This window comes from Pseudorasbora parva, chromosome 25 (genome assembly GCF_024679245.1).
Source record: "Pseudorasbora parva isolate DD20220531a chromosome 25, ASM2467924v1, whole genome shotgun sequence".
NCBI classification, from domain to species: Eukaryota; Metazoa; Chordata; class Actinopteri; order Cypriniformes; family Gobionidae; genus Pseudorasbora; species Pseudorasbora parva.
In genome coordinates this window covers 33657533-33678254 of record NC_090196.1, presented here as the reverse complement: position 1 = coordinate 33678254, position 20722 = coordinate 33657533, and the positions used below count along the sequence as shown (strand labels likewise).

At 38.6% G+C, this 20722-nt stretch overlaps 1 protein-coding gene and 1 long non-coding RNA gene across 3 annotated transcripts; both read left to right on the top strand.

Moving 5' to 3' along the window:
* Positions 1 to 319: 319 nt before the first annotated feature.
* On the top strand, positions 320 to 3591 carry LOC137065244 (uncharacterized). Its single transcript, XR_010901604.1, has 5 exons — positions 320 to 368; positions 1137 to 1198; positions 1291 to 1413; positions 1656 to 1790; positions 3279 to 3591. It is a non-coding gene; the product is annotated as an uncharacterized lncRNA (long non-coding RNA).
* A 2837-nt stretch (positions 3592 to 6428) lies between these two features.
* Positions 6429 to 15853, top strand: si:ch211-284k5.2 (sperm axonemal maintenance protein CFAP97D1). Of its 2 annotated transcripts, XM_067437204.1 has the most exons (5): positions 6437 to 6538; positions 6957 to 7037; positions 7279 to 7397; positions 14242 to 14425; positions 15670 to 15853. In XM_067437204.1, the coding sequence occupies exons 1-5, from the start codon at positions 6446 to 6448 to the stop codon at positions 15787 to 15789; spliced, it is 597 nt and encodes a 198-aa protein (XP_067293305.1). In that variant the 5' UTR covers positions 6437 to 6445; the 3' UTR covers positions 15790 to 15853. The 2 variants fall into 2 exon arrangements, with proteins under 2 accessions (XP_067293306.1, XP_067293305.1); XM_067437205.1 differs by lacking the exon at positions 6957 to 7037 and having other exon boundaries at positions 6429 to 6538.
* The last annotated feature ends 4869 nt before the right edge of the window (positions 15854 to 20722 follow it).

The following is a 20722-nucleotide window of genomic DNA, read 5'->3' as shown; positions in this document are numbered from 1 at the left end:
CATAATTCAATTAAAATCTTATTTATTCAGACCCTTATTGACCCTTGTGACCTTTTGTGGTCCAGGATCACATTTTTTAGATAAAATAGATTTTTGAGATCAAAATCACATGTGACAACTTGCCCCAGTCTCCACACAGTAAAAAACGTTGGGTTATTTTTTTAACCCAACCGTTGGGTTACACATGTTGGGTCAATATGTTGGGTTATTTTGCAAAACGTTGGGTTATTTTAACATCGTTGGGTTATTTTTAGTAATAACCCGGCCGTTGGGTTAAATATGGTTTCCCCAGTGACGGTTCAAATTTTAACGGCAAACGAGTTACCTCCAACAGAAGACGCTGCTGCAGCCTGATTATGAAATGAAAGGTAAGACATGTCATTTTTTTAGGAATACAACTCTTATAACATTATGTGTTGTGTACTGAAACGTTGGGTATAGTCGAAAACTGAATTTTATTTTAAAAAATCCCGTTAATGCTCTCTGGAAAAATAAACCATAGCTATCCCAGTTAGCTCGCTAGCAGTAATAAAGTAAAAACATTATTCTAGTGTACCTATTTAGAAACTTAATACGGCGATAAAGAAAGTAAGTAACTTATGCCTGGTCTGAAATCACTATCTAAAGCCGCGCGGAGCATTATCAGCTCGGCCCGTGCAGCGCGAGCTCAGACCCGCTCAGACCCGGTCACACGACACCACAGCAGCGCTGTGAGATCCAGGGAGAAGCGTTTGAATTCGCCGAATATCCAACAGTATAACTTACTACTCTAAATATCTGTTGTGAGATGAATGAGTGCAGATATTCACAACAGCATTGACGCAGAAAACTGAAATATTGTGCTAACGTTGTAACGTTAGTTCACGACAGTTAGAATGTTTTCCAACCCACAAATTACCTAGTTTTACCGTAGTAAGTTAACACAAACTGCAACTATGATAATTTGGCAGAAATGTGGTAGGCCTATATTCATAATGAATGTTGTCATATGAATATATATTATGCATGTTACTATTAAACGTATTACAGGAGTAGCTAAATCATACAACTAAAGTACGTTTTCTTATGAAGCTATGACAGTTTTTGCCTATATTTTAAATATGTTGTACTAAATGTGTTATATACCTGTGTTGTAGACCAATGGATTCATTTGTGAAGCAAAGACTAGAACAGTTGAACCTCTGCCATTTAATTAAAGGTGAGTACGATATTGAAACAAGTTGCACACAATTATTTTTTAAAGACTTATATACTTTTCTGGTTATTTTCCCCTGCTTCATTCTAATGCAGAGGAAGGATTGGATCTCAGTGGTTCTCGACTCCTGGTCCTGGAGTATCACCAATAGTACACAAGTGCGATGTCTTCCATATCTGACACACATTTCCGGGTTTGGAGTCTCTACTAACAAGCTGGTAAGTTGAATAACATTAGATAGGCCAATGTGCAGTGCAGGGGCTACTACAGAACCAGGTTATTTGGGAAACAACCAGTTTATTATTATTATTTTCAGCTGTCTTCTCTCATTTTCATACAGTATGTTTTAATTTCAATAAGTTGTTTTGGTTGTGTCTAAGTGCATATGAAATCAGGTCCACACATTTGGTATAGGTGAAAACTGTTTTTTTCTCTTTTTCTGTTAACTTGTCTTTCAAAGATGATCATGGAGAAATTGCCTTTAAAACCTTTCCTGCCATCCTGCCATCATCGTCATACCTTACAAATGGACAACATGGTGTGTCCAACATATGCTGAAATGAAGAGAAGCTTAATTACATTCACCCATCAGCCTGTAAGTAAAAGCAACACTATCAAATTAGCTTTGATAAAGTGCATCCATTTATTATTTCCTTTAGTGATTTTGCTTGTTAATAGATTATCCAATAGTTCACCCAAAAAATATCCCATAATGTACTCACCCTCAAGTCATCCTAGGTGTATATGACATTCTTCTTTCAGGCGAACACAATCAGTTATTAATAAATGTCCTGACTAATCCAAGCATTATAATGGTCAAAATTTGAAGCCCAAAAAAGTGCATCCATCCATTATGAAAGTAATCCATAAGGCTCCATGAGGTTAATAAGGGCCTTCTGAGGTGAATCGATGGGTTTTTGTAGAAAAAATATCCATATTTAAAACTTTATAGACTAAAATAAAAATTTTCGACAGACAGCCTTCCTTATTCAACTTACAAAGAAAGTGTAACGCCTCTCGCAATTCAAAACGCTTACGCTACGTTCAACTTAATCGTCTCGGTATTTACGCTTTTTTACGCTACGTCCGACGTTATTCTCACAGCAGTTACGCTTTTTTCAGAAGTTGAATACTTAATGCGGTCCATTGGAAGCTAGATATTTTACTTTATAACGTGGTAAATATGGATATTTTCCTTACACAATCCCATCAATTCACTTCAATGGGTTCTTATTAATCTCCGGAGCCGTGTGAAGCACTTTTATAATGGATGGATGCATTTTTGCACTTTAAATTATGGGCTTCCATTATAAAGCTTTGAAGAGCCAGGATATTTATTAATATAACTCAGATTGTTTTTGTCTGAAAGAAGAATGTCATACACACCTAGGTTGGCTTGAGGGTGAGTAAATCACGGAGTCATTTTCTTTTTTGGGTAAACTATCTCATGAATTACCCTCGTGTTGTTGTAAGACTTTCGTTGTTCTTTGAAACACAAATGTTGAAGAAATCTGCGAGGTTTCTGTCCCTCCATTGACTACCTACGCAACTACCACTTTAAGACCCAGGACAGACAGTATTAAAGTAATCCATGGGATTCAAGTGGTCTAACCTCAGTTTTATGAAGCGACACGAGTGCTTTTTGCAACAACAACACAAAAAAAAACACAACAACATTTGCTCTCTTTTCAACACAACACGCATGCGTCTAGGGGCTCTCGTGAACATGTGTTGAGATTAATGTTTTGTAAATAAAGTGGTAAATTATGGTTAAGGGATAGAATATACGCTTGTCACTTCATAAAACTGAGGTTGAATTACTGGAGTCACATAGATTACATTAATATCTTTACTGCCTTTCTTGGCCTTTCTGTGTTCCGAAGATGAACCGAAGTCTTACAGGTTTGAAACAGCATGAGGATTAGTATGTTGATTGGTGAAAAATGAACAGCAGATGTAATGACTAATTAGTGACAATTTGTTTAATTCAGTACAACACTGCTTCATTGTAACTTTTACGTAATTTAACACTGCTGATGTTGTTACAGTGCAAGCAAACTGAACTTTTTTTAATTCTTTTAAGGTTGGAACTAACATGCAGCATTAGCTGAACAGTGAGACAAGCCAGGATCCACATGACGATGCTTGGTGACAAAGAGACCTCGCTGATTTTTTTCATTTTCATTGTGGAGGCAGTTGAACAGAAGACCTTATTTCAAGCACTGGCTGTATGTTTCAGATTTTTTATTTATTTATGACATGAACTATCCAAAGACCTCTGCCCCATTTGGGAGATTTTGTAGCATGCAAACTTGAATATATATTTTGCTGCCTCATTAAAAACTTTGATTATCATAATTTGTATTTGTTTTGCTACTTAAGATATGTTAACAACACATAAAAGCATACAGTGTACAATGTAGATTTTTTAATAAAGTTGTTTATTTCTGGAAGAATTTAATATTATGAATTTGTGTATTCTGTCCATATTTGTATAGGTTTTTAATTTAATATTTGTTGTGTTCATTTTTAATTTTTGTTTTGTATGTACACCTTTTATGTATGTTTACCTTATGTACATTTTTGTGTATTATGTGTGCTGTGTATTTTGAATTTAATATTTACACATTTATGTATATTTACAATAAATATTTACTCCCCAATATTTAGTTTGACATTTAAAATATATATTTTAAAGCACATGTATTGTTTTATACAAATAAAAAAATCTGTATTTGAAAACAATGGGTATTTTATTTATTAAAATAATGGCTTGAATAAAAATAAAAATTTAACTCAACTGTTGGGTTACTTTTAACCCAACTGTTTTGTAACCCAATGCATTGGGTTAAAATAACCCAACGTTGGGAAGGTGCTATACCAACCCACAGTTGGGTTACGTGTTGGGTTATTTTTAACCCAACGTTTTTAAGTGAGCACCACATACAACATTTAGTTTACAGTATAAATTCAATGTTTATTCAAACAGATGCCGTCTGGGATATCCCATCAAAACCAGTTTATGCACTCTAAAAATGCTGGACTAAAAACAACCCAAGTTGGGTTGAAAATGGACTAACCCAGCAATTAGGTTGTTTTAACCCAGCAATTGGGTTGTTTTAACCCAGCGATTGGCTTGTTTTAACCCAGTGATTGTTGTCTTAAGCAACATTTAACCCAACCGTTGGGTAAAAACAGCCCAGTTGCTGGTTTAGTCCATTTTTAACCCAACTTGGTTGTTTTTAATCCAGTATTTTTAGAGTGTGCCATGACTTTTGTCTACATCTCATCAAATGTGTAACGGGAGCAAATCAATCTTATTGTGGTAGAGCAGACCCAACTTATCACCATGTCAGTGTCATGACAAATTTGGTCCTTCCTCGAAATTGGGTCTCTATCAACTATCAGTTAATGATTATACTAAGTACATATGAAGAATATTAATTTAAAATATATACAGGTTACTAAATGCATTATAAAACAAACTAGTTTCTTTCACTTGATTAACTGTTAATTAATAATTATTTATAATAGCCAATTAAGTGAATAATTCAATATCATTACATTACTTTTAAATTAAATATTTGGACATTTAAGACTCAAAAGGTGCACTATGTAGTATTTTTGCAGTAAAATATCCAAAAACCACTAGGCCGCTGTTATATATTTTGTTCAGTTGAGTACCTACAATATCCCAAATGTGTCCAACTATTTGTAAATTGGGAGAAAATTGCTTAGGTGACCTCTAGTGGATGGAAAAATTACATAGTGCAGCTTTAATTTAATGTGTAATTGCATTTAAAGATGGTGGTGAATACATATAGGACAAGAGCAAATGCATGTATTAAGCTATCAGGCTAATTCGGGTATCTGTATGCTTTGCCAGTACATAAGCTAACAAATACAGGCATCAATGGTCATTAATACTTCAGCATTTATCATAACATGATTTTGTAGGAAATTAAATCAGGTGCTTGACTGAGTACATTAAAAGTAATTTCACCCAATTTGGTCATTTGAATGAATAAATGAATGAATGAGGCATTTATATAGTGCTTTCATATGTACTACTGTACACCCAAAGCGCTTTACACTCATGTCAGGGGTCTCTCCTCAACCACCACCGGTTTGGTGTGCTAATTCAAACCCGATTTCGAGGTAGGACCTGATTTGTCACTGCAACCGCTTCTCGAACAAGAACAAATGTAATTTTGTTTGTGGGCAATTGATTGGATGGTTGTTGTTGACAGGGTGCCCCGTCATCAGAGACAAGAAACATCCGAAATAGGCCCTACTTATTTAGCACTGTGAAGTAATTAGTTGTTCAAAATAAGTACCTACTTAAGAGCCTATGCGTTTTAATTCGGACGCAGACGAGATGTCCCGCAAAAGATAGGGGAAGTTATTTTGATTGAGGATTACAAGGCACATGGATAAAAAAACAACAACAACAATTGTAATTCACTGCAATCCATAAAAAAAGAAAAGAAAAGATTTGTCAGTTTTGATCCCATTGTGACTTTATACATATCAAAATGTTACTTGTTTTTACGTACAATCATTGAATGGCATCCTTCCGCTAAAATCAATCGTAGTACCTGACCATAAACATCAAAATTCTTAGGTGTAATCATCTGATGGAGCTTAAATAAAGACATTTTCTAATTCAATTAATCGTAAACACACACACACCTAGGTTATTTATTTACCTGCATCAGGAAAACTGTAGTTTTAGGAGCTGCATCGCGACGATCGAGGCTACATGGAAGGGGCGTGGCCTCACAATTAAAGGAATGATTGACGTGTTAAGCCAGCAGAGGGTCACATGTACTCTATAATTAATAAACACTAACTTCTGCTAATATAACAATACATTGAACTGGCGGTATATTTTAACCATCTTAAATATGCCTTAACATCTCGAGTAACGATTGTGTAGTAGTTTATTTATCAAATAAATAAATAAATAAATAAATAAATAAATAAATAAATAAATAAATACTACCCCCCCCCCCCGAAGGGCTTCCTCAAATCACTCATCGACTATCATGCAGCAGATTAAAATTTACTTTTAAACATTCTGTAAGTTTTTACCAACAAAAACACATGTTTATGTTGCTACGGGGGGTTGCTAGGGATGATGCACAAACCTTTAAATATGACACCGTTGTTGACCAATCAGAATCAAGGACCAGAAGTGTCCGTTTTATAAAGGGCCCGCAGAGGAACAGCAGCGGATAAACCGAAGTGATGCACCGGTCCTACCAGCCTCTGACGCCCGCGACCAACCGCTTCCTGCAGCGCCGATGGGACCTCACGCGATACGAGGACCACCGCGGCAAGGTCAGCCATAGTGTTGGTTTATTAGCATGTTTATTAGTTTTTTTTAGTTCTTCCAGTTTAACTAAATTAAAACGAGTAATGTTGGCTATAACTGAAATTTTAATCAATTTGATTTTATTTCAGTTAATGCTTATTTTCTTTCAAAAATTGGGTTGTAGTTAAATAATAATCCTGCTTTGGCGTGTGTGTGTGTGTGTGTGTGTAAGCATGTGCAAGTTTGTATATGTGTGGGAGTGAGGGTGAGTGTGTGTGTATATTGTGTGTGTGTGTATATATATATATATATATATATATATATATATATATATATATATATATATATATATATATATATATATATATATATATATATATATATATAGTATGTATATGTGTGTGTGTACAGTATATGGTGATTTTCTCTCTCTGTCTTTCTCAGGTGAGAGAGGCCAAACCTGTGGTCGACACCAAGGGCATCCAAACACCTGTGCACATTCAACACAAACTGAAGAAAGTCCAGGTGTCTGATTCATTAATATGAAAACAAGAATGAATTAACAATTTTACTACATCTATTACAACGGATCACTTATACGTCAGTTAATAGATTAAAAACAATTTGATGCAGGACTTAAAGGGGCAGTTCACCCCAAAATGAAAATCCTGTCCCCATTGGTTGTTCCAAACCTGTATGAGTGTCTCTTCTGCTCAGAGCTGGTCGAATGCCTGTAACTGTTGTTGAATGAGTTTGTTGTGATCAGTTGCAGGAAGAAAGGATGTCCATCATAGAGCGAGACAACCATCGCCTGGCCAGCAGACTGGCTGCTATCAGCCGCTCTCAGGGACTGGTGGACCACAGGAACCATTACTCACAGTACAGGTGTGTGTGTGTGTGTGTGTTATGGCTGTGCAATATATCGAAATTATCAAAATATCGCAAACTTACATATCGCGATATGTAATAATAATAATAATAAATTTTATTTATAATGCACTTTATATTAAACAAAATCTCAAAGTGCTACAGAATTTAAAAACAAAAACAAAACAATCAACAACAATAAATAAATAAAACCGAAAAATAAAATAAAATAAATTAAACAAGTAGCAAGTCAATTAAAAGTCAATTAAAAGCTCTGCTAAAAAGGTGGGTTTTAAGACCACGCTTAAAAGTATCTATAGTCTGTGGAGTCCGCAGGTGGTCAGGGAGAGCATTCCACAGACTGGGGGCTGCAGAGCAGAAGGCCCGATCTCCCATAGTACGGAGATTGGCTGTGGGAGTTTTGAGGCGATACAGCGAAACAGAGCGGAGGTTACGAGTGGCTGTTTGTGTGGTGAGGAGTTCCTTGAGATAGGAGGGAGCATCACCATGGATGCACTGGTGGGTAAGGAGAGAGATCTTGTACTCGATCCTGAACGACACAGGAAGCCAGTGGAGTGATTTTAGAATGGGGGTGATATGGTCGTATTTGCGCACCCTCATGAGGATCCTAGCAGCGCTGTTCTGAATACACTGCAGCCTCTGGAGATTTTTGCTAGGGATGCCAATAAGGAGCGCATTGCAGTAGTCCAGCCTGGAGGAGATAAAGGCATGGACAAGCTTCTCCGCATCAGCCAGTGATAGAATGGGACGAAGTTTGGCAATGTTTCTGAGGTGGAAGAAGGAGGTCTTACACAGGTGATTGATGTGCGCTTCAAAAGTAAGCTGTGATTCCATTCTGACCCCCAGATTCGTGACTGAAGTGGAAAGAGGAATGACCTGATCAGAGAAAGCAATGCTGGTGATAACGGACTTCTGGACCTGAAGTGGAGTGCCGACTAGGATGTATATATGTATATCGCAATGGCACACAATATCTGAATGATTTTAATAGGCTACTTCAACATTGTGAAAAGTGTTAGTTTTAGGTCGACGCATAGCAGAGAATAGACTGAGCACACGACTGTTACGTTAAAAAGAGTTATTATACGCAATGACTTGCGAAAAACAACTCCTTGCAGTCTCGCGCTGTCTGACACACACACACACACACACACACACACACACACACACACACACACACACACACACACACACACACACACACACACAGAGACAGAGACAGACATACAGACACACACACCGAGACCGTTTCCTGTCTCGTTACACACTCAAACTACCAAATACTTACACATTTTTTTTAACGTAAATTTTTGCTAAAACACTGCTGGTCAACTTTCAGAAGTTGTAGCGACGCTTTCTTTTCCCAGAAAGAATATGAAACGCATAAATAGTATCATTCTCAGTTTTGAAATCATTTTTATAATATCATTTAAATAGATTTTACACGCTAATAATAGCAATATCGCATCGCATATTGAATATCGCATTATTTAACAAGGTATTGCATATTGCATTTTTTTTCAAAATCGCACAGCCCTACTAGTGTGTGTGTGTGTGTGTGTGTGTGTGTGTCCGCAGACATCAGTGTTTAGCTGGTTAACACAGTAACACGCTGACCTGGTTAGGAGGTGTTTATTTGAGCTGGGTTTCAGTTGTCTGATCTCCCGCGGCGTCTCGTGTCATCTCCGGATCTCACGCTGACAGGCTGAATCATTAATGCGCCGCTGTTGACAAAGCCTTTATGAATTATTGAGGGACACATAACCTATTCTCCATCATACTATAGGATCCCTCAGGTTCGGCTGACAGCCTTTACTACACTATCATGGTAGGATTGGTGGTTGGTCTTTGTTTGAAAAGGGTTTGACTCGTGCTCAATTTTTTTTAAATGCACAATTTTACATCAATGCACTATAATAGCTTTTAATATTTTTAATTGTATTATTGTAACCTGTTTAAATTTTAATTTTAGATAGTTTTAGGAGCCGTTTAGACTATACCGTTTTCAACTAAAAAAAAAAGTATGCATTAGGCAAGGCAAGTTTATTTATAGCACATTTCATACCCAATGGCAATTCAAAGTGCTTTACATAGAAATTAATTAAAATAGTTAACATAAGCATGAGAAAAAAGAAAACCATGTGTACGAATTAAAAATAAAAACAAGCATAGTTAAAACAGTTGTAAAGATAATAAAATGGTCAGATCCACAATAATGGTCTGATATAACAATAAAACATTCTTCAGTTTACTGCCTACATACATGTACCATCTTTATTAGAACACCTCTCATTCATTTCTTTCTCAAACACGTTCATAACATCCATTTTAATCACTCTTGCCTGATTTTTACTCAGAAACCTTCTTGTTAAACCCATTCTCACTCATCATACCCTCCACAGATTTACACATACTCAAACCTTATTGTCAAACTTACTATTTCCATCAAACCCAGTTTTCACTCGTCATATTTAACTCAAAAGAACATATAAAATAAACAATAACCAGAGATAAGAACAAAGGTAAACTAAAACAATTATAAAGAGAATAAAGAGATAAGATAGGGTGCGCTCAGTGGGCCGTACAGCGGCTCAGAGCTCATTCAGTAAACGCACAGCTGAACAGATGTGTTCTGAGTCTGGATTTGAATGTGGCTACTGTTGGAGCACATGTGATCTGTTCAGGAAGCTGGTTCAGCTGCGGCTGGCATAATAGCTAAAAGCAGACTCTCCTTGCTTTGAGTGAACTCTTGGTATTTCTAACTGACTTGATCCTGCTGATCTGAGTGATCTGTTGGGTTTGTATTTAATCAGCATATCTGCGATGTATTGAGGTCCTAGGTCATTGAGTGATTTATAAACAAGTAATAGTACTTTAAAATCGATCCTAAATGTGTAACTGGAAGCCAGTGTAGAGACCTGAGGACTGGTGTGATATGCTCATATTTTCTGCTTCTGCTCACAATCCTGGCAGCAGCGTTCTGTATGAGCTGCAGCTGTCTAATTTTACACGAACATTACAAGAAACGGTTTTCAAAGTGCGAGTTTTTGAAAACGATACCGCAAAGGAATACATTTTCCGTTTTTAGTACAATGCTTTGGCTTAATGTTAGACTTAATGTTTCAGCTTACATTTTGGACAATTTCATGCTCCCAACTTTGTGGGAACAGCTTGGAGACGGCCCCTTCCTGCTCCAGCATGGAAGCTGAAGCTGTTAGAGCTGCAAAGGGTGGGCCGACTCCATATTAAACCCTACGGATCAACAAAGGGATGGCATTAAAGTTCATGTGCATGTCAGGCGTCATAAAACTCTTGGCAATTATAGTGTGTGTGTGTGTGTATATATATATATAAACATTATTTAGAAATTGTTAAAATAAAATATTTTTATATCTTATTTTATTTCAGTTAACATTTATTTTTGTTTAAATTCATGAAAACGAAATATAGATATAGTTCTTTGGGGTGATAAAGGTGCTATATAGCACCACTGCCCTACAAAGAACCTTTCAAGCCCCTTTAAAGGTTTTTCACACACTAGAGAACTACTTTTGATGCCGTTTAGCACCATTATTGAGGAAGAAATCAAATGCGATATGGCACCTGTTATGGGTTCTACATAACACCATTTGACAAAGTGCTATAGAGCAGGGTTTTCAAACTTTATGATGACAAGGACCCCCAAATATGATGAACCTTTATGAGAGACCCCCTTCCTCTATCCATCGATTTTTATTATTATTATTTATCTACGAAAAAACATTTAACTGTTAGATTAATAGTAAGTGTGACATTTATAAATACAACGTATCGTTTCCCAACTTAAATTGGCTATACTTAATGTTGGCTATATAAATCTGAAGAACATTTTCAATTAAAAATGATTTGTATAAGCAATTTTCACAATAAATGTATGTAAGCAGTTTACGTTCTTCTGGCTTTACAACCCCAGTGAGCGAGATAAAGGGGCTATAGTGAGAAACTCACTAGAACGATGCAAAGCAAACGTAATCAATTCTGGAAAGTTTATATCCGACAAGAAATTAGAGAAACATTTAGAAATGAAACATTTGGAGTAGACATTATCAATCAATCAGGTTTATTTATATCGCGCTTTTCCAATGCCGATTGTGTCAAAGCAGCTTCAGTGTTAAACAGGATAATACTGCAGCAGAATTAGATTTGGCTGTACAGTCGCTCTGGAGAAAACAGTGATGTTATCAGCTCATTTTAATTTATCATAGAGCGACAATGTTGGCAGATCAGTATTATAGTTTATAGAATTAAATAAAACCTAATTAATTAATTGGCTTTATTCATTACTGCTTTGTCTTTTTATTTTTTGAAATTTTCTTGGGACCCCTTAGATCCTTCTGGAGGACCCCAGTTTAAAAACCCTTGCTATAGACCCTTTTACTGTTTGTATACAATGATGACATAGCAACTTATGCGCGCGCATTTTGGCAACAAACTGTGGCGAGAATCAGCAGCATGTCAAGCTACGTGAGCGGATTAAGCAACACAAACCGAGAAAGTTATTTTAAAAAGTTGACTTTATCAAATGGTATTCGGCTACCAGATCCGTGTACTATAGTGGAGTGGAGAGAAGACGTTAGCAGATGGCCAGGTGATCGGATATATACGTATTTAGTAGAGAAACCGAGCGTGTACACCCGAGACAAGCATATAAATCACTGGATGCTTATGAATACGCTGTCTGTGGGCATGTACAGAATGTCCAAAACAATTTTCTACATTTATTCTTATTCTTTACACCGACATACATTTATCCTTTTCCTTACATTTTATGTTGTTATTGATTAGTACTTTAATAGCAACTATGTTGCTTGCATACATTTCTCAGATGGTTATTTTGCAATTTAACTATAAATAAAATCATTACAAATGAAGTTGATAAGTACTGTGATTATTGATATGATAATCTGGGGGTGGGGGGACATTATACACACCAGTGGCAGCCAATGTTGGGAGGTTTATTATAAATAATTAAGTTTCAAGTGCAGTAAATGTTTTACAAATGAATTTTTTTATGCCAGCTCCAATCAATGCATTTAATCGCCTGCAGCCACAGGTTCCGCCGGTTCTTCTGAAACGGCCGTGATCCTGTCGGAATCCTATAAAACTGAAGCCCATTGGTGGAATAGCGATTAGTGCACCGAAAACGGAACAGCCAGACATTTTGATGCTGGAAAACCGTTTTGATAAACTTTCGGAGTTGCTCACACGTTAGAACCACTAGGGAACAACACCACTTCCGTTGCCAAAATGCGCGCGCAACTCTTTGATCACGTGGGCTGTAAAAGGGTCTATAGAGCACCTTTAAAGATATGGTGCTATTTGACACCAAAAGTGGTTATGTATATTTATTACACGGCTCTGTGAAATACTTGATTGGTCAATCGCGCATTCCAGCGGTATGTTATTTCCAGATAACACACACCGCTCATCCGGGTACTACGAGTTATCCTGACCGGTTCTACTTCTGTGCTTAACGCTGGCGCCATCTTGTGGCTTAAACAGCCGTGGGTTACAAGCCTGCAGTCTCCCTCTCATTTACTGAAGCTTTCGCGCCTCGATCGCCCCCCGGTGACCGGTCCCAGTATAGCCGCCCCTCTGTGATTTCTAATGGACGCGAGGCAAACTAAATAATAAAATTACACTTCAAAAATGTTTCCCCAAAGTTAGTTTATGTCACTGAAGGCAGTTATCATCACGATGATTTCATTTCAGGTGTTCGTTTTTAAAATAAGTTTACTTTGAGTTAGTTATATGATGCTATAAAAACGGGGGGTGTGACGTCATGATTGACAGCTGAGACTGACGGCTTCTCTGAGTGAGGTTCTCACTGAGGCACTAACGGACTTTTTTCGACATTTTTGGGAGCAGATTAGAGCTTTAGCTTTAATTTCTACATTTCCATAACTGTTTATTTCACACCAACATTATTAATTGTTCTGCATCTGCGAGAGTGTGGGCGGGCTTTTGATATCGCAGCTGTACTTCCTGCTCTACTTCCTGCGCTCTACTGCGCAACTCCGGTCCCGAAATCGCTACTGCGCAGACTCGGTCCCAAGATGTCCGCGCCGTGCAAGGGCGCCTGAAAGCTTCAAATCTGCCAAGCGGAAACGGATGATGTCGAGTCGTCCATATTTTTTTACGGTCTATGGTGGGTTACAATGGAAGACTTCAAGGCAGGTTTCCTTTATAATGTTTTTAATATGGATATTTTTCTTACACAAACGCATCGATTGGAATCAGAAGGCTCTATTAACCCATCGGAGTCGTGTGGAGCACGTTATTTGACGGACAGCTGCATTTTTATGGACTTCAAACACAACTACTGCTGGGATTAACGTTAGCCTGGACTTTTTAAATATAACTCTGATTGTATTTGTCTGACAGAAGAATGTCATAAACACCTATAATGACCTGAGGGTGAGTAAATCATAGGCTTGGTTTCATCTTTGGCTGAACTTACCCTTTCAGCATTCATTCTCAACATTTAGCAGCAATAGATAAAGGCTTAAAGCAGGTTGGAACTGTTTTTCTTCGCGGAAGCTTTGCGTAAGAGCTAATAAAATATTTAATCTCAAGACAAGTGTCTAATAATTAATTTATTTGAGACTAGTAGCCGTGTAATAAGCGGGATAATGTCCACCCAGCCGGTTGTTATCGCAGAATAAACCCCTTCAGAGTGACGCTCCGCTTCGCCTCGGGGTCCTGATCACTCTGGAGGGGTTTATTCTGAGATAACCACCGGCTGGGTGGACATTAACCCTTACTTATAATATCTATCTCTCTCTCAATATCTGTTTTACAGTCTGAACGCACAGACAAGGAAGGAGAAGCTTCTACAGGTGACTCACGAAAACCAGGAGATCTACCAGCGAATCATAACGCAGAAATCTGACTACAGGAGGGATCTCTGGGAAGACGACTGGGAAAAAGCTAAGCGATGGAGAGACGACATCGCACGCTATCCACGAGGAGAGGCCAGTAAACAGGTCTGAGCCCAAGAGGGTTAACAGTTTTAACTTTAATCTTAATTTTTTTCCCATTTTCCATCAAAAAAGACATTTTGAAGGATGCTCACAAAGCTATTTTTGTACTACATGAAAGAAATTAAGTCATGTGGGTTTTGGAATGACAAATAAGTAAACGGTGGCAAAGTGAACCATTTTAAATTGGGCATCGTGAAATGATAATTCACACTATTTCGTAAATGCATTCTATTGTGATTCATCCATGCGTGTTTCTTCTCATAATTTTGGTTTCATTAAAACATCTATAAAAACTCAGATCATTTAGTCCACTTAAACACCGCCCCTTTCTTATATCTACTGAAAGCCTGTGTTTAGCCCCGCCTCCTAATCAGAGCCACGCCCACATCTCCACATCCAACCAACAATTGGCTGATAGAAACAAGTCCCCATCCTCCTTGTTTCCAAAGAAAATCCCTGCGTCCCAATTCGCATACTATCCATCCTAAATAGTATTCGAAAATAGAATTAGTATGTCCCAAATCGTAGTATGTTGAAAAGAGTATTCCAAAGATTCCCGGATGGTTTACTGTTTCCGGTCCGAATTCGAAGTGCGGATCGATGGGCACTCTAACGGCTGATATTACCCACAACCCATTGTGAGGTGAATGGGATTCGACTAGAACCACAAACGCGGATAAAAAGCGTTAAAAACTACAAACATGGCGGATGTGCGAGTTCGACGGTTAAGTAGAGAAGTTTAGATAAAGGGGTTTGAGTGACCAACTATCAATATTTAACCTGACAAAAATATATATTTATTCAGTGTTGTCCACATTATATTTCACCTGCAGCAGCATTGTGAACTTTTGTAATGACACGTTTGGCCATTAACTTTTAAATGCATCATTATATTGCAAATACATGAGGAGAGTCTCTGCATTAAAGACCCACACACGGCAGATCAACGAGCGGCTACATTTCTCTCCGATACGGCAGGAGATTAAACTGAATGTGGAGGATTTGAACTGTGACGAATCTGACGATGATTGAAAGGGCAGTTAAACGGTGACGGGATGCACGTAACTAAGCGTCAGAGTCTGTTAAAGATGGCGAAGTAGTATGTCCCGAAGCTTGCATACTTTTCTGCTACACACTAAAAAGTATATACTTTTAGGACGTAGTATAAGTAGGCGAATTGGGACGCAGCAAATGTCTTAGTGACTTTAAAGCTTGTAATATGTTTTTTTTCTTCTTCTCTGTCACAGAAACCTTTAAAGGGCGTGCAGTTCTCCGGAGGAACGTTAGGGCGGAGTCAGCGGTCATCCAGCGGTGTTGAAGAGGACGGCGAGGAAACCACAGAAGAAGAACCGCAGCCAGCTACATGAGCTCAACAACATCACTCAAATAAACTCACCGATGGGTTAGGGGCTGTGTGTGTGTGTGTGTGTGTGTGTGTGTGATGGGTAGGTTTAGGGGCTGTGTGTGTGTTTGATGGGTAGATTTAGGGGCTGTGCGTGTGTGATGGGTAGATTTAGGGGCTGTGTGTGTGTTTGATGGGTAGATTTAGGGGCTGTGTGTGTGTGTGTGTGTGTGATGGGTAGGTTTAGGGGCTGTGTGTGTGTGTGTGATGGGTAGGTTTAGGGGCTGTGTGTGTGTGTGTGTGTGTGTGCTTGTTTTTGTGACATATCAGGACAAAAATGTGTATAATAACATGTGTATGACATGGGTAATGTCCTGATATGTCACCATTTTCTGTAATACCTATGTCCCCACCTTTCAAAAGGCTTATAAATCACACAGGAGGAGTTTTTTTGAAAAAGTAAAAATGCAGAATGTTTCCTGTGATGGGTAGGTTTAGGGGCAGTGTGTGTGTGTGTGTGTGTGTGTGTGATGGGTAGGTTTAGGGGCTGTGTAAGGGGATAGAAAGTACGGTTTGTACGGTATAAAAACCATTACGCCTATGGAGAGTCCCCACAATTCACAAAAACAAACATGTGTGTGTGTGTGTGTGTGTGTGTGTGTGTGTGTGTGTGTGTGTGTGTGATGGGTAGGTTTAGGGGCTGTGTGTGTGTGTGTGTGTGTGTGATGGGTAGATTTAGGGGCTGTGTGTGTGTTTGATGGGTAGATTTAGGGGCTGTGTGTGTGTGTGTGATGGGTAGGTTTAGGGGCTGTGTGTGTGTGTGTGATGGGTAGGTTTAGGGGCTGTGTGTGTGTGTGTGTGATGGGTAGGTTTAGGGGCTGTGTGTGTGTGTGTGTGATGGGTAGGTTTAGGGGCTGTGTGTGTGTGTGTGTGTGTGTGTGTGTGTGATGGGTAGGTTTAGGGGCAGTGTGTGTGTGTGATGGGTAGGTTTAGGGGCTGTGTGTGTGTGTGTGATGGGTAGGTTTAGGGGCTGTGTGTGTGTGTGTGTGCGTGTGTGTGTGATGGGTAGGTTTAGGGGCTGTGTGTGTGTGTGTGTGTGTGTGTGTGTGTGATGGGTAGGTTTAGGGGCTGTGTGTGTGTGTGTGTGTGTGTGTGTGTGCGTGTGTGATGGGTAGGTTTAGGGGCTGTGTGTGTGACGGGTAGGTTTAGGGGCTGTGTGTGTGTGACAGGTAGGTTTAGGGGCTGTGTGTGTGTGTGTGACGGGTAGGTTTAGGGGCTGTGTGTGTGTGTGATGGGTAGGTTTAGGGGCTGTGTGTGTGTGTGTGTGATGGGTAGGTTTAGGGGCTGTGTGTGTGTGTGTGTGTGTGTGATGGGTAGATTTAGGGGCTGTGTGTGTGTGTGTGTGTGTGATGGGTAGGTTTAGGGTCTGTGTGTGTGTGTGTGTGTGTGATGGGTAGGTTTAGGGGCTGTGTGTGTGTGTGTGTGTGTGTGTGTGTGTGTGTGTGTGTGATGGGTAGATTTAGGGGCTGTGTGTGTGTGTGATGGGTAGGTTTAGGGGCAGTGTGTGTGTGTGTGTGTGTGTGTGTGTGTGTGTGTGTGTGTGTGTGATGGGTAGATTTAGGGGCTGTGTGTGTGTGTGTGATGGGTAGGTTTAGGGGCTGTGTGTGTGTGTGCGTGAGATGGGTAGGTTTAGGGGCTGTGTGTGTGTGATGGGTAGGTTTAGGGTGTGTGTGTGTGTGTGTGATGGGTAGGTTTAGGGGCAGTGTAAGGGGATAGAAAATACGGTTTGTACAGTACCATTGCGCCTTTGAAATGTCCCCACATTTCACAAAAACAAGCGTGTGTGTGTGTGTGTGTTCTCTTAAAGGATTTATATTACTTAATACTTTAAAAGCACATGACTGAGAACTTGATCAACTCTTGAAAAACATCTTACATTACCTCACTGGTGCAGAGCATCCCTCATCCTCTGGATGGCAACACAACCATAACACAACATACACAGTCAGACCAGTCGACTCTGCCTTGGCTTGCTGAAAACACGGGAGAGAGGAACAGCCGAAACCATATCAAGATAAACGCAGCTGGTTATTGCTGCTTGTGCGGTTTGCTCAGAGATGATGGATGACGGAGCAATCATGCAGTTGCAGGGAATTTGCATCTTTATTAATCATAAAATATTCCAAACAATGCAAGAAGCAGTGAGATTTCTGTGCCGTGTGTTTTCTGAAGACAAGACAAGTTTGGCCTCCTGTTCTTCCACCATTTAAAGCATTTATTGAAAGTATGTTTCAAGTCAAAAGATCCTAAATGCATGTTCTTCGTTTCATGCATAACCACAAAACATCATGAAAATGCATTTTCACTTTGTTTGTGTTAAAGTGATGCATATCTCCAGAAAGAAGAGAATCTAAGCTTTTAAATGGTACCACATATGAGGTCAGAGCTCCTCCACAGACATTTAAAATGGAAAGTAAATACATGACGATGTCCCTGTACAGGGTCCATGGAGTTTAAGAGGATAATATTGAAACTAATCAAGAAACATCGAATTTAGGAGATCCTTATCAAGTAATCAATAATTACTGACTGATTAGCCTCATTAATAACTATTAACTAACTGAGCAATTATCACATTATTGTGTGTCTGAGATGTATTTAATTCTTTACTCTGAATAAAGTCCTAAAATGCATCACTAAGTGTTTACTAGTCATTATGCAGGAGCTACCATGATCTGGAACATTATATTAAAGAGGAACATATGGTTTTGACGTAAAAATAATGGTCCAGATCACCAGTAGTCCTTGAAGAGTGATTGGGTTCTTAAATTATTGATGCATTTTATTACTTTATTCAGAGTAACAAAGGACAATTTTTAAGCATTAGTGATCTAACAATGTTTTCCACTTTAAAATAACACATCGATCAAGTGGGTGCTTTCACACCTGCCAGATTATGCAGTGTTTTATAAACCAATACAAGAACCTTAAAGTCAATCCTATGATGAACTGGTAACCAAATAGACAATTTCTCACATCTCAGCATGTTAATGTTGTGATTAGTAATGAATTAGTCATTCTTTATATTTCCTTGTTACCTATTAGTTATAAGTGACGCCAGTCTTATTCAATAACTATTAATGACCTAATAAGGAACTTAGTCCTGAATTCAATATAACTTACTGATAAGTTTAGTTTGTTTCTATATTAGTTAATAGTAGTAGCTGAAGTGTTAATGTAGTGCTACGCATTAGTCCTGCTTTACTTCCTGCAGAGTTATCTATTAATAACGGACCATTATTATAAAGTGTTACCATAAATTTCTTTAAATTTTCCTTGAATTTCAAATCTACTTCCTTTAATTTAAAATTGAATTGTAATTCTACATCCTGTTTTTGACATCAATTCAAGCAATGAACTGGAATTCAGGAGTCTTTCTCAATTCTGAATTGTGCACGAGTCTAAAAAGCCATTGCATTACCATCGCTCATGCCCAACACAACAGCAGAGTTGGTGCTTTTTGGAGCCCATTTTTGGAAGTCACGTGTCAAATTTCACTAATTAAGTAACAAGTAAGTTCTTCTGAGCACTAAGCTTTTTTTTGCCAGCTGAACATGATACTTGCTTACACGGCAGAAAAAATGCTTTCCTAAAATCTTGGGAAGAGCCGTAGTTTCTGTGCGCCAGGCAGACATCCAGGACTTCCCATCTGTTCCCTGACAATGGTCTTCCTCCATCTCAATGCTTCACAATCTCTCATTCTGAACATTTCTGTCGTTCTTCTGCAGATCCATAAAGCCAGAATCATGCAGAAGAATAACTGAAGTCACTAATGAGTGAATGCGAGCTTTCTCGCCTGTTTAACTGCTGTGGTGGATTATTCGGGAGACTAACAGCTCCATCTGGAAGATTTGCTCAAAATCTGGATCTCCTCTGCAGTGTGTACACAAAATCCATCCACTCCGTTTGTTATTTTTCCAATAAATCTGAAGCACGGCCTCAAAAATGAGCCGTTTAGGAATGTGCTCCAAATTGACTTTGAATTGGAACAGGCCCCGCCCATGACCGCTGCTGGACTCCGCCCTATTAGGTTAGCCCCGCCTCTCACCAGGTTTATCTCCTCGCCAGAGCATTCAAGTTAGAAATGTATATTTTTTATTAAAGCTACTAAAGTTATTCATCTGAGCAGTGAGTGATTTTCAGTTTTTCTTCAGTTGTATTTATATTATCAGCAGATATAGCAGTAGGTACTGTGTATATTACTCTGCTGTCACTTTAATAAACAGATCTAAAACACATGTGATTTCTTTACTCGCTGTTTATATTCACAGACATAACCGACTGTGTTTATGTGTGTTTTTGAGGCCATTTCACACTGGACGCGATTTTGACATGCGAATAATTCGAGCAAGGGTTTTATTTTTTGATCAGCTGTGTGTGTAATGAGTGCTTCCACACCTAACGCGAATGTGCTGCGGCAAAAAAACTACATTTATTTTGTTCGTTTCGATGTCGATTTTTTTTTTTTACTCTAGAGGCGACAGAAATGGCTTCAACCAATCACATGCAAGGAAACAAAGGTGATGAAATGTCCAGCTGATGTCACGAGCTGTACAGCTGTAGTTCTAGTTAAAGCTGTACAGATGAAACTGTGTTTACAGACAGCAATAACTTAACCTTTTATTTAAAAAAAATCTTTTTTTATAAACGTTGTGTCCGCGTTAATGGAAAGTGAACATCTTGCCATAGGTCTTAAATGTTTACATTGTGACTCGACTGGAAACATCTGCTCAGATCGATTGTTTCCTTAAGTGTGTGTTAGTCTCGTCAGATGTGCTGCTAACGTTACTGTCTCAGGAGGAGATCCTCAAATTGTCCCACAGACTTTGGAAAGTAAGTGCAGAACTGGCCATGATTTAAGTTTTATCTCCTGTACCAGATCAGCAGACTCCCCTTTA